Here is a 15325-nt window from a genome sequence, read left to right as displayed (position 1 = left end):
TTATTTTACTGTGCTCATTATTCATTTACTCTATGTGAACTCCACATAAACTCATGAACTCAGTTTGAAATAAACAACAGACATTCTCAGTCCTTTCTTAGAAGCCTAAACAGGAAGTCCATTTTCACCACCTTCACAGCTCACCACTACTAGGGGAAAAGTCAGGCAGATACAAGTGAGAAGATGGGAGTATACCACCCACTCCAAGCATAAGAATAGTGGACTCAGTCTCGAGACAAGATGGGCCAGCCCTGTACAGCTCGGTGCAATTACCCTTTGCCACTACCAACAAAAAGATCCTGATCTTAAAGCTTATGTAACATTACTATGTATATCCAAGTATATCCTTTCATGGCAACAAATTTATTGTATCAATGTATTCAGGTACTCCCCTGCAAATGTCATGCAAGCAAAATGTAGGCTGCTGAAATATGTAAACAATGTGAAGTTCTAAAAAAAACTCTTATATTAAAAGAGAGCATGAAAAGACACTGTACTGAAGCTGCAAAACACGGGGCCACAGGACTTGGATTCATGCCTGTGATTCACCACATACAAATTTCAGTCAGTGCTGCTGTAGGACAGCTGAGGAAAAATCACGGATTTGTTGGAAATCTTTCAGACCAAGTCAGCTGCACTGTTCTGGTAAACTGGCCATAGTTAAAGACCTAGAATAATAGAATCAGAGAGCACAGAAGGAGGCCATTTGGCCTATCATATCTGCGATGGCTCTCTTAAAGAGCTACCAATTAGTCCCACTCCCCTGCTCTTTCACCATAGTCCTGCAAATCTTTCCTTTTTAAGTATTTATCCAATTTCTTTTTGAAAGTTACTAATGAATCTGCTTCCACCATCCTGTTAGGCCGTGCATTCCAGATCAGAGGATAAACAGTACTCCTGCCTTTTCAGCCAGGACAGCACATAGACTCATAGAATGGTTACAGCACAGAAGGAGGCCATTCGGCCCATCGAGCCCATGCCGATTCTTTGTAAGAGCAAACCAGCTAGTCCAACTCCGCCGCTCTTTCCCTGTAGCCCTGCAAATTCTTTCCCTTCAAGTACTTATCCAATTCCTTTTTGAAAGCCACAATTGAACCTGCTTCCACCACCCTTTCAGGCAGTGCATTCCAGATCATAACTACTCGCTGCGTAAAAAAGTTTTTCCTCATATCGCCTTTGGTTCTTTTGCCAATCACCTTGAATCTGTGTCCTCTGGTTGTTGACCCTTCCGCCAATAGAAACAGTTTATCTTTATTTACTTTATCTAAACCCTCATGATTTTGAACACTTCTATCAAATCTCCTCTCAACCTTCTCCGCTCTAAGGAGAACAACCCCAGCTTCTCCAGTCTATCCGTGTAACTGAAGTCCCTCATCTCTGGAACCATTCTAGTGAATCTTTTCTGCACCCTCTCGAAGGCCTTCACATCCTTCCTAAAGTGAGGTGCCCAGAATTGGACACAATACTCCAGTTGTGGCTGAACTAGTGTTTTATAAAGGTTCAACTTAACTTCATTGCTTTTGTACTCTATGCCTCTATTTATAAAGCCCAGGATCCCGTATGCCTTTTTAACCACTTTCTCAACCTGTCCTGCCACCTTCAAAGATTTGTGCACATATACTCCCAGGTCTCTCTGTTCCTGCACCGTTTAGAATTGTACCATTTAGTTTATATTGCCTCTCCTCGTTCTTCCTGTCAAAATGTATCACTTCGCAATTCTCTGCGTTAAATTTCATCTGCCATGTGTCCGCCCATTCCACCAGCTTGTCTATGTCCTTTTGAAGTCTATTATTATCCTCCTCACTGTTCACTACAATTCCAAGTTTTGTGTCATCTGCAAATTTTGAAATTGTGCCCTCTAAATCCAAATCCAAATCATTAATATATATCAGAAAAAGCAGTGGTCCTTGTACTGACCCCTGGGGAACCCCACTGTATACCTTCCTCCTGTCAGAAAAACAACTGTTCACCACTACTCTCTGTTTCCTGTCACTTAGCCAATTTCGTATCCATGCTGCCACTGCCCCTTTTATTCCATGGGCTTCAATTTTGCTGACAAAACTATTATGTGGCACTTTATCAAATGCCTTTTGAAAGTCCATATACACATCAACCTCATTGCCCTCATCAACCCTCATAAAAAAACTCAATCAAGTTAGTTGAACACAATTTGCCTTTAACAAATCCATGCTGGCTTTCCTTTATTAATCCACACTTGTCCAAGTGACTATTAATTTTGTCCTGGATTATCATTTCTAAAAGCTTCCCCACCACCGAGGTTAAACTGACTAGCCTGTTGTTGCCAGGTTTATCCTTACACCCTTTTTTGAACAAGGGTGTAACATTTGCAATACCCCAGTCCTCTGGCACCATCCCCATATCTAAGGAGGATTGGAAGATTATGGCCAACAGCTCTGCAATTTCCACCCTTACTTCCCTCAGCAACCTAGGGTACATCCCATCTGGACCAGATGACATATCTACTTTAAGTACAGCCAGCCTTTCTAGTACTTCCTCTTTATCAATGTTTAGCCCATCCAGTATCTCAACTACCTCCTCTTTTACTGTGTCTTTGGCAGCATCTTCTTCCGTGGCAAAGACAGAAGCAAAGTATTCATTTAGTATTTCAGCCATGCCCTCTGCCTGCATGCGTAGATCTCCTTTTTGGTCCCTAATCGGCCGCACCCCTCCTCTTACTACCTGTTTATATGCCTATAGAAGATTTTTGGATTCCCTTTCATGTTAGCTGCCAGTCTATTCCCTTTGCCCCTCTTATTTCCTTTTTCACTTTTCCTCTGTACTTTCTAAATTCAGCCTGGTTCTCACTTTCATTATCACCCTGACATCTGTCAAATGCCACCTTTTTCTGCTTCATCTTACTCTCCATCTCTTTCGTCATCCGGGGAACTCTGACTTTGCTTCCCCTACCTTTCCCCGTCATGGGACTGTACCTAGAATGTACCCAAACCATTGTTCGATTACAGTTTTGCCTGCCAATCTTTGATTCCAATTTACCCGGGCCAGGTCCGTTCTCAACCCACTGAAATTGGCCCTCTTCCAATTAAGTATTTTCACTCTCGATTACTCCTTGTCCTTTTCCATTACTAATCTAAACCTTATGATGCTATGATTACTGTTCTCTAAATGTTCCCCTGCTGACGCTTGTTCCACTTGGCCCATCTCATTCCCCAGAACCAGATCCAGCTATGCCTCCTTCCTCATTAGGCTGGAAACATACTGATCAAGAAAGTTCTCCTGAACATACTTCAGAAATTCCTCCCCCTCGTTGTCCTTTACACCATTACTATTCCAGTCTATATTAGGATAGTAGAAGTCCCCCATTATCACTACTCTATAGTTCTTGCACCTCTCTAATTTCCCTGCATATATCCTTCCCACTAGTTGGTGGCCTATAGAATACACTGAGTAATGTAATTGCACCTCTATTGTTTCTTAACTCTAACCAAATAGATTCTGCCCTTGACCTCTCGAGACATCCTCTCTCTCCAGCACCGCAATATTCTCCTTAATCTGGGATTGACATGATCTGAGATACCATAAAAAAAGAAAAGGACACAAGTGCTTTAAAGTAGAAAATATGCAAAAGTGATGTTTAAAGAAAATTTCAATAAATAGGAAAATGACTTTGTAAAGTGTGTCATGAATGGTTTGGATGTTTGGTGGACGGATGCTGCGATGACAAACAATGCCCATCTTCAGCTGCTTCATCAATGACCTTCCCTCCATCATAAGGTCAGAAATGGGGATGTTCGCTGATGACTGCACAGTGTTCAGTTCCATTCGCAACCCCTCAGATAATGAAGCAGTCCGAGCCTGCATGCAGCAAGACCTGGACAACATCCAGGCTTGGGCTCATAAGTGGCAAGTAACATTCGCGCCAGATAAGTGCCAGGCAATGACCATCTCCAACAAGAGAGAGTCTAACCACCTCCCCTTGACATTCAACGGCATTACCATCGCCGAATCCCCCACCATCAACATCCTGGGGGTCACCATTGACCAGAAACTTAACTGGACCAGCCATATAAATACTGTGGCTACGAGAGCAGGTCAGAGGCTGGGTATCCTGCGGCGAGTGACTCACCTCCTGACTCCCCAAAGCCTTTCCACCATCTACAAGGCACAAATCAGGAGTGTGATGGAATACTCTCCACTTGCCTGGATGAGTGCAGCTCCAACAACACTCAAGAAGCTCGACACCATCCAAGATAAAGCAGCCCGCTTGATTGGCACCCCATCCACCACCCTAAACATTCACTCCCTTCACCACCGGCGCACTGTGGCTGCAGTGTGTACAGGATGCACTGCAGCAACTCGCCAAGGCTTCTTCGACAGCACCTCCCAAACCCGCGACCTCTACCACCTAGAAGGACAAGGGCAGCAGGCGCATGGGAACAACACCACCTGCACGTTCCCCTCCAAGTCACACACCATCCCGACTTGGAAATATATCGCCGTTCCTTCATTGTCGCTCACCACCACCTTCTCGAGGGCAATTAGGGATGGGCAATAAATGCCGGCTTTGCCAGCGACGCCCACATCCCGTGAACGAATAAAAAAAGAAAAAAATGCACATCGGATGACATGAGAATGTCCTTGAAATTGCTTCCCATACCTTCAGACTGCAGCCCACTGACACACATTTGAGAATTGAATGGGAAATGGCCATGACTTCTTTATCCATTCCCAATCCTCACCATCTGATGACACAGTGATAGGTTCATGGTAAACTCTTAAATTCAGACTCACATTCAAAGTCTTGTCATTAAAAAGAAAATTATAGTTAACATCAATCTACTAGGGAGTGCAATAAAAGTGACCTTTGCCATGGTTAAGATTGAATATATTATCTGGGCTGACACTTCAACACAGTAGTGACAAACTGATGCCCTCTCAGGTGGACATAAAAATCCCATGGCAATATTTGGGAAGAACTGGGCAGTTCTTCAGCTGTCCTGACCAACAGTTATCCTTCAACAACACCAAAAAGAATTATCCAGACATTTATCTCATTGCTGTTTTGGGACCTTGCTTTGTACAAATTGGCTGTCCCCTTTCCCTACATTATAACAGTGACTACACTTCAAAAGTGCGAAGCACTTTGGGATGTCCTGAAGTCATGAAAGGTGCTATATGAAAGCAAATTTTTTCTTCTGCATGATTTGGAGTGCACCTTTTGCAACCCAATATTTAGAGAAACGATCAGAGATCATAATAAAGTTCCTGACTCCATACACCAACGACTGAAATATATCACATACTGCCACATGGGCTCTCCTTGTTATAAAGATAGCAGACTGAATAAACAGATAAACAGTCTTACTGAGTCGAGACACAGGCTTTGATCAAATAGTTTCATTTGCTTAAGATAGATAAACAAACAGTACAAAGTTTAACACAGTGAGATATATTTTTCCCTTGATATATAAATACGCAAAGATGCAACTTGCTTTCTCTTAGCATAGTCTCTAATCATACGTATACTTGCCATAATCTCAAATGAGGAGAGACCAAAAGCTTGGTCAAAAAGATGCGTTTTAAGAAGGGTCAGCCTTGACTCAGTGGTAGCACACTCACCTCTGCATCAGAAAGTCATGGGTTCAAGTACCGCTCCATTGCCTTGAACACATAATATAGCTGACACTTCATGCTGACACTTAGGGGAGTGTTCCACTATCAGATGCGCCTGCTTTCAGATGAGATATTAAACCCTCTCAGGTGGACATAAAAAATCCCATAGCACTATGTGCTATGGAGTGAGAAAATAAGTCAGCATCCCTACTCCTGATCACTATGAAGCAATCTTTGCTGGAACGTGCACATGTATGGATATTGGTTGATAACTGGATTGGATTGGACTGTAACATTGTCCACACTCACTGTTTCACTTACCTGGATAACGCACCATGGGGTAGAAATTAGTATGCATTGAGCCTGATTCTCAGCCCAAACTGCGCAGACATTGGTCCAACTGCTAAATTTGTGGGAACCGGATTTTAGGCACCCAGGCAGCTGCCTAAAACAGATGTTAGGCCCTTTAAATATGTTCAAGAGGGGCCTAACATCTGTGAAGGACCCTTTGAGAAACTAGTTCTTGATGAGCGAGGCAGGCTTCGCGTCTTCCCTATTAGGATTCTTCAGCGGCCCCCACAACCACCAACCAAAAGTATGTATTTTATTTTATTTAAGAAAAAACCTTTCTGCGGAGCCAGGAGGAGTGTGATTGCTCCCCCTGATTTTGCAGTCCTGGCGATCGCTCCCCCCTCCCCATTGCCCGATCCAACTCCCCTCCCATAACTTACCTGAGGGCCGCTGCCAGCAGAAACAAGCCCAGACTAATTTCTGCACCCCCCCCCACCCCCCTCATCCCCCCCATAGGTCTTCTGGTGCCCAAAGAATTTACGCCAGTATTGTGGGGAGAGGGAGAAAGAGGAAAGGGAGGGAAGAGGAAAGGAGAGCAGGAGAGGAGAGGAGAAAACTGAGGGGGGGAGAAGCTTATATGAAAGTTTAAATTTTCACAATATAAATTATATTCCGAAGCTAGACATTGCTAATGGTAAAGGCGACTTGACAGTAATAATGTCTCATATACCACAATGTGGAAACAGGAAAAGTATCAGATGTACTTCAGCTCTTTGAAGCAGCATTAAGAACATGTTCATGTAAGAGTGGCAGTAACTACAGACCTCAGTAACAATCCTTTTAGTTGCAGGTTAACGCATTTTGCCTCCACTGAAACATGACCAAATCTTATCAGTGCTGCTTTCATGCCTTTGGTAATTGGACAACAGCACTCCGATCCCATAGCGATTCACATTTGCTCATAATCTTTATCTTTGGGATGCATGCAAACAATAGAAAGATGGGCAGTGTACCACTGTGAAATGCATCCATGTCATTCAGTAATCACAGGTGAGACTGGCTCAGTGGCGAAACCCAAAGTTGTGCACTCTAAAGGGCATTTTAAAACTCCTTCCGTGCCCAATGGAAGGGGGTGTTTAATGATATTGTTGAGTCGAAAGAGGATCACAATTCTATTCTTCATAGCATTTTCATTTACAATAAAAAATTATAATAATCCACATCCCTTCCTCCATACCTCTGATAATTTTACCATCGGAAGTTGATGTCAATGCCACATATCCAATAACCTATTTGGAGGAATATGGTCAAGACAGAAACCTTCTTGTCAGTTTTTTTTTGGCACATTTGCACTGGCATGGATGTTGCATAATTTCAAAAACTCTTTTGAATGTAGCTGTATCCAGTTGCTGAGCAAGAAAAACATACGTTAAGTGTGTGAGGTGATTTTTCAGAAAACAACGGACCCTGCTGTTACATCAACCTCCACACTTGATTTGATTTGTTCTTTATCGATCAGAAATAATGAACACTAACCGACGACACGTCACTTGTAATGATTACTGGATGTGTCACAGGATGTGATAACTTGATGGTTACAGATGGGGTAATAGTCCTGCTTCTCAGTGTGAAGTCATCCAGCAGCCGGAAGTAGGTGGGACTTTTCTTTCGAGAACTTCGAGAGCAAGAGCAGAAGAGGAGAAGTGGAGAGATCGGCGCCGACTTGCAGCAATCTCAGCCACCCTGAGGTGAGAGCGAGCCATTCTCAGGTCCAGCATGTTCTTCACTCTGCTGAATGCGGCCGTGCTCCTGCTCGCTGTGGATTGCGACGCGACTGCCCAGACATCAGGTAAAGACCAGTAAGCACTGTTTAGGGAATCGTTGACTTGCATCCTCGTTGCGATCAAACTTGCACAGCTCATCAGTATTTGAGTGCGTTACTGAGCGCGCACAGTTCGAAAATATGTAAACCCTTTCGCCAGAAAGTTTTGGGTGGAACTCTCTTGCAAGTCTTGTAAAAGTCGAGCTCCCCAAGGCAGTAATGATGAATGTACTAAGTGTAAGTGTGAAGTATAAAGGAGAAATATCAGAGCAGTAGGACATTGGTGCACGTACTGTGGAGCCTGAAAAATCAACTCAACTAAAGATCTCAAGAACTGACTTTCCCACTGACCCACACTTATAACTGAGCAAGAAAAAGACAATGGGTTACAACTTACCATAACCCATCATTTATGGGTTCCAGTTGAATGAAGTAACAGTACAACTATGGTGGGTTAACCTACTAACTTCGATGCAATGCTTTATACTTAGAACTAAATTGTACAGTTATTTGGATTTTTCATTTCACTGTCCACGTGCTCCATATTTGACATGCTCAAAATAGTAGGTAATAGTTTTCAGCAGTGTAGTGCTCCAGAACTAGCTGCTGATGGCTCCGTTCTGAATTGTTACAGTTTTTGGCCTGTTCTCATTAAAAAATATCCCAAATAACTATGATTTAGTTAAATCCTTGTGCTTTGTACTAATGTGCATATTTCCTGTTTTCTATTTATTTTCAACCTGCATAATTTAGCAGGAACAAAGGGATCGAGGAGTACAGATTCACGAATCATTAAAAGTAGCGACACAAGTTAACAAAGATATAAAAAATGCAAACAAAGCATTGAGGTTCATTCTAGAGGAATAGAATTCAAAAGCAGAGAAGTTGTGTTAAACTTGTATAGAAACTTGGTTAGACCACATTGTGCTCAGTTCTGGGGCCCGATATTACCAGGGCGGCGGGGGGGCGTTTGGGCGTGTGGGTAACGCGCCCGGTGAAATCAGTCTGCCCCGCACGCAATCGCACGCTGATTGGAGCCACTTACCTCTTGTTCCGGGTTCCCCGCTGCTGAGCTGCGCGGTGGGCGGACTGCGCATGCACAGTAAGGTCTGTCAGCTGGAGGAGCTCTATTTAAAGGGGCAGTCCTCCACTGACTGATGCTGCAACAAATAGAAAAAATTACAGCATGGAGCAGCCCAGGTGGAAGGCTGCTCCCAGGTTCAATGATGCCTCACTCCAGGTATCATTGGATGGGGTGAAGAGGAGGGGAGGACAGAGATCTTTCCCCTGGCAGGCGGGAGGAAGTGGCCCGCCTCCGCCACCAGGAAGGCCTGACTCGAGATGGCAGAGGAGGTCACCTGCACCACCAACATATCGCGCACCTGCATACAGTGCAGGAGGCGCTGCAATGACCTAAGTAGGTCAGCCAAAGTGAGTACACTTACCGCCACATCACCGCCCCCACCCCACATCTCCTTCTGCACTGCCAACACTACTCTGTCACATCACTCCTCACACCCACTCAAACCTCATCCTCATCTTACCTGCACTGACTCACCTCGCCAGTACTCATCCCGCCACTACCACTCAACCCAATCCTCATACAATCTCATGGCTCTATCTCATACTCACCCTCTCATGCATCTCTTTCACAGTCAGCCTCACTTAACCTGCCACGACCTGTGCTGCAGCCACAGGGCATGCATCACATATGTGCAGTAGGAAGCGTAAGGCAAACGTGTTGTGAGCATGAAGGGGATGCACAAGGGTGTTTGAGGGTTTGTCATGGTTTTTACTTATATTTAATTTCTGACCAACTCACATCACATATATTGGCACCACTACTGCCACGTCTTTGCGAATCTTGTCTGGTTTGTGCAATAATGCCCTTTCCTGAGGATCACAATGAAGACCCACAACTGATGACACCCATTGTGTCACTGCAGAGTGGGTGTAGGTGTATTTGCAGGGCTCTTTTGTGCAGACGACTGAGAAATGTCGGCGATGTCCCCGGTGGCATCCTGGAAGGATGCGGAGGAGAAGTTGTTGAGGGCAGTGGTGACTTTGACAGCGACAGGTAAGAAGATGGTGCTCGGGCCAGCCGGGAGCAGCTCGGCATGAAGGAGGCTGCAGATGTCCACAACTACATGTCGAGTGACTCTGAGCCTCCGTGTGCACGGCTGCTCAGAGAGGTCCAGGAAGCTGAGCCTCAGTCTGTGGACTCTGTGGCGAGGGTAGTGCCCTCTGTGACGCATCTCTCTGCTGTTGCCCTCCCTCCTGCTGTGCAGGTGGATGTGTCACAGCACTGTGTTGTGGAGCTCCACGTGTCAGAGGTGGATGGCGTGGCCAGCGAGGCTGGTGATGCTGTTCGCCCTCCGAGGAGGTCATGACTGCAGCTACGACGGCCCCCATCCGGAAGATGTACATCTGAGGGGGTCCGCAAGGTAGGTAAATGTGTCTGGACACTGGGGTAAGTGTGCAAGTTGGTGAATTTTATTGTCAGGAGGAGGGTGGTGGAGGCCAAACTTTGTCCAAAGTGACAGAGTGACCTCCTGCAATGAGTGAGGGTCTCCCCCCCACACCTGTCAAATGGACCTTTGCAGCTGCCACAGGCTGATGGCTGCAACACATCCATTTGAATTGGGAGTGTTTCCCCCAGTACGGGAAACGGTCCCAGTTGTTTGTAAAATCCCAACCCTCCTAAAATATCTCGTTAATCAGGTCTGTAAACGACCTGAAATACCAAAATAAATACCTTCAGTGGCACCCCGCCGGCTTTAATTACCGGTGGGAGTCCCACATGCGGGGGCTGCGCACGCATGTCAGCGCGTTGCTGGGAAACCCGGAAGTAGGCGGGTTGGAGCCGGGCTCCCGACCTGCCCCAGGAATCCCCGATTTTCGTGGCCCCCCCCCGTCAGGAACGCACCCGATCGCGGGTGCTAAAATCGACCCCCTGGTCTCCATATTATAAAAAGGATGTACAGACACTGGAGAAGGTGTAAAAAAGATTTACAAGGATGATAGCAGAGCTGAGAGTTTATAACAATCAGGAAAGACTGAACAAGCTGGGGCTCTTTTCCCTTGAAAAGAGAAGACTGAGAGGTGACCTTATAGAGGTCTTTAAAATTAAGAATGGGTTTGATAGGGTAGATGTAGAGAAGATGTTTCCACTTGTGGGGAGTCCAAAACTAAGGGCCATAAATATAAGATATTCACTAATAAATCCAGAGGACTTCAGGAGAAACTTCTTTACTCTGAGAGTGGTCAGAATGTGGAACTTGCTACCACATAGAGTAGTTGAGATGAATAGCTTATGTGCATTTAAGGGGAAGCTAGATAAGTACATGAGGGAGAAAAGAATAGAAGGATATGTTGATGGGGTGAGATGAAGTAAGGTGGGAGGAAGCTCATGTGGAGCACAAACGCCGGCATAGACTTGTTGGGTTGAATGACCTGTTTCTGTGCTATAAATACTATGTAATACTATGTATGTAACATCAGTTGTTGGCACCAGCAATGAGGTAAATATATTTCATTTTAAAAAGTACTTATTTTGTTCTTTCAGTGAAATATCTAAATTGCTGATCCCAAGGGCAAAGAGATTGGGGCTGGAATTTGTGGAACTTGGTAAAATTCATAGATTTCTTTGATATCTAGAAGTGTATGGCACCTGGAAAATAATTTAGTTCACAGAGTGTAATTAACTTGAACAGTAAAGTCCACCATTGCAGAAATACTGAGTAAACATGGAATCAGTGCCTAGGATAATGACACAGAATTATTACTTAGAATTCCAAGGAATGATGAGTTACAGCTGGTAATGACTGTACATTTGTCTTGTATTTTTGGGATATATATTATTTCAGGGTTATATATTATTCATAGAATCATAGATTGATACAACACATAAGGAGGCCATTTGGTCCATCGTGCCTGTGCTGGCTCTTTGAAAGAGCTATCCAATTAGTCCCATTTCCCTGTCCTTTCCCCATAGCGATGCATATTTTTCCCCTTCAAGTATTTATCCAATTCCCTTTTGAAAGTTATTATTGAATCTGCTTCCACCACCCTCTCAGGCAGGGCATTCCAGATCATAACAACTCGCTGCGTAAAAAAAATTCTCTTCATCTCGCCTCTGGTTCTTGTGCCAGTTACCTTTATTCAGTTTAACAGTACATTGACCTGGAAGAATTTTACATTTCAAAAGATGCAAACGATTTTATTCCCTGGCTGCTATTGTTGTTACACTACAAAAATTAGAATGAGAATCTGATGCGGCTCAGATATTAACCACCTCTATGATGTCATTTGTTCGCGCAGACGTGCAAGAACAGGTAGAATACATTTTTGTTTGCACAGGGCTTGGCTAATTTTCTCAGATCTTCCAGAGACTCCCCCAAGCAAAGCAGCGGAGGATTTGTATTCCATTAAATATTGCTGCTGTCTTACATATTGCTATAAAGCAGCAATGCCATACTGGCTGGAAAAAGGAATGGGGATGGTTGATAAATTGAGCTCTTCCACTTTTTCTAACTATAAATTATATATGCACTGAAATAAAAATGTAGGTAGGATGTCACTAACCAACCAGGAATTAGACAAGAAACAGCTGTCACTTATAACCAGGCATTTCTGGCCTTGTGACTCTCCTCTCAATCTGTAACTTTTGAAGTTAAACAATTCGTTAACTTTAGGATTAATTTCCTCTTTCCCATAAAATTTAATTGGGTTGTCTCCAACCTTACAGCAAATGATTTCTGACCTTACATCAAATGATGTCTGTGCTCAAAGTTGTCAACCAGAAGGTAAGCAACTTTAACATTTGTTTAAGATGAGGAAGGTTGTAGTGAATACAATTTCCTGTGAGATAGTTCATGAGGTTGCTTTGGCATGCCCAAGTGTGTATTTTATGCGGAAAAGCCAAATTAGGAGCACTTGTGTGCAATCTGTTAATTGTGTTAGTTGATGACAAAGGCTGGAACCTAAATATTCAAGGGTACTTGACATTTCGGAAGGACAGGAAGCTAGGAAAAGGTGGAGGGGTAGCTCTGTTAATTAATGACATGAGTATAATAGAGAGAAATTACCTTAATTCTAAAGACCAAGATGTAGAATCAGTTTGGGTAGAGATAAGAAATAGTAAAGGCAAGAGGCCACTTCTGGGAGTAGTTTATAGGCCCTCTAATAGTAACCACACTGTAGGACAGGGTATACAGGAAGAAATAATGTGAGAAAGGAACAGCGATAATCATGGGTGATTTTAATCTACGTATAGATTGGAAGAATCTGATTGGCAAAGGTAGCCTGGAAGATGAGTTCATAGAGTGCTTTTGGGACAGTTTCATAGAGCGGGACGTTCTAGAGCCAACCATAGAGCAGGCTATTCTAGATCTGGTAATGTGTAATGAGACAGGATTAATTAATGACCTCATTGTAAAGGAGCCTCTAGGTAGCAGTGATCACAATATGATTGAATTTCGCATTCAGTTTGAGGAAGAGAAGAGTAAGTCTAAGACTAGTGTTTTAAACTTAAATAAGGGCAATTATGAGGACATGAAGACAGAGCTGGCTAAAGTGAACTGGGAACTTAGGTTAAGGGATAGGTCAGTAGAGATGCAGTGACAGACATTTAATGAGTTATTTCATAACACTCAGCGAAAATACATTCCAGTGAGAAAGAAAGACTCTAGGGGAAGGACGTACCGTCCATGGCTAAGTAAGGAAGTTAAAGATAGTATCAAATTGAAAGAAAAAGCAAACAATTCCGCGAAGATTAGTGGCAGGTCAGAAGATTGGACAGAATATAAAAAACAGCAAAGAATGACTAAAAGAATAATAAGGAGGGAGAAATTAGAGTACGAGAGAAAGCTAGCTAGAAATATAAAAACAGATAGTAAGAGTTTCTACAGGTATTTAAAAAGGAAAAGAGTAAGTAAAGTGAGCATTGGTCCTCTAGAGAGTGAGTCTGTGGAATTAATAATGGAGAATAAGGAAATGGCGGATGAATTGAACAGATATTTTGCGTCCGTCTTCACTGTAGAGGATATCAATAACATACCAGAAATAATTGTGAATCAAGAGGTGAAAGGGACGAGGAACTTAAATCATTTACAGTCACCAGGGAAAGGGTTTTGAAAAAATTATTAGAACTAAAAGCTGACAAGTCCCCAGGTCCTGACAGATTTCATCCTAGGGTCTTAAAAGAAGTGGCTGCAGAGATAGTAGATGCATTGGTATTAATTTTCCAAAATTCCTTAGATTCTGGAAGGATCCCATCAGATTGGAAAATAGCGAATGTAACTCCTCTATTCAAGAAAGGAGGGAGACAGAAAGCAGGAAACTACAGGCTAGTTAGCTTAATATCTGTCATAGGGAAAATGCTAGAATCTATTATTAAGGAGGTTATAGCAGGGCACTTTGGAAATCTCAATGCAATCAGGCAGAGTCAACACGCTTATTGAAGGGAAATCGTGTTTGACTAATTTATTAGAATTCTTTGAGGAAGTAACAAGCAACGTGGATAAAGGGGATCCTATGAATGTGGTGTACTTGGACTTCCAGAAGGCTTTTGACAAGGTGCCACATCAAAGGCTACTACATAAAATAAGAGCTCATGGTGTTGGGGGTAACATATTAGCATAGATAAAGGATTGGTTAGCTAACAGGAAACAGAGAGCAGGCATAAATGGGTCATTTTCAGGTTGGCAAAATGTAACGTGTGGAGTGCCACAGGTATCAGCGCGTGGGCCTCAACTATTTACAATCTATAGCAATGACTTGGATGAAGGGACCGAATGTATGGTTACTCAATTTGCTGATGACACAAAGCTAGGTAGGAAAGTAAGTTGTGAAGAGGACGTAAGGAGTCTGCAAAGGGATATAGATAGGTTAAGTGAGTGGGCAAAAATTTGGCAGATGGAGTATAATGTGGGAAAATGTGAACTTGTCCACTTTGACAGGAGGAATAGATAAGCAGTGTATTATTTAAATGGAGAGAGATTGCAGAACTCTGAGGTACAGAGGGATCTGTGTGTCCTAGTACATAAATCACAAGAAGTTAATATGCAGATACATCAAGTGTTTAGGAAGGCAAATGGAATATTGTCATTTATTGCAATGGGAATGGAATATAAAAGTAGAGATGTTTTGCTCCAGTTGTACAGGGCATTGGTGGGACCACATCTAGAACACTGTGTGCAGTTTTGGTCTCCTTATTTAAGAAAGGACATAATTGCTTTGGAGGCGGTTCAGAGAAGGTTCACTTGACTGATTCCTGGGATGAGGGGGTTATCTTATGAAGAAAGGTTGGACAAGTTGGGCTTGTATAGACTGGAGTTTAGAAGAATGAGAGGTGATCTTATTGAAACATGTAATGATCCTGAGGGGACTAGAAGGGGTAGATGCTGAGGGGATGTTTCCACTTGCGGGAGAGACTAGAACTCGGGATCACAATTTAAAAATATGGTGTCTCCCATTTAAGATGGAGATGAGGAGAAATTTTTTCTCTGAGGGTCGTGAGTCTGTGGAACTCCCTACCCCAGAGAGCGGTGGAGGCAGGGTCATTGAATATTTTTAAGGCTGAGTTAGATAGATTCCTGATTAACAAGGGAGTCAAAGGTT

The 15325-nt window shown here is 43.3% G+C and overlaps 1 protein-coding gene across 1 annotated transcript in view; it reads left to right on the top strand.

Moving 5' to 3' along the window:
- Window positions 1-7525: 7525 nt before the first annotated feature.
- Window positions 7526-15325, top strand: part of LOC137323334 (carboxypeptidase inhibitor SmCI-like) — a 44557-nt gene continuing 36757 nt past the window's right edge. The window contains exon 1 of the mRNA XM_067986818.1: window positions 7526-7732. Within this exon, the coding sequence (XP_067842919.1) occupies window positions 7660-7732 (73 nt within the window). The 5' untranslated portion in view covers window positions 7526-7659. The remainder of the gene's footprint in view (window positions 7733-15325) is intronic.

Source organism: Heptranchias perlo, chromosome 7, assembly GCF_035084215.1.
Source record: "Heptranchias perlo isolate sHepPer1 chromosome 7, sHepPer1.hap1, whole genome shotgun sequence".
Lineage (NCBI taxonomy): Eukaryota > Metazoa > Chordata > Chondrichthyes > Hexanchiformes > Hexanchidae > Heptranchias > Heptranchias perlo.
The sequence above is the reverse complement of the archived record's forward strand: the minus strand, read 5'-3'. Positions and strand labels throughout refer to the sequence as shown.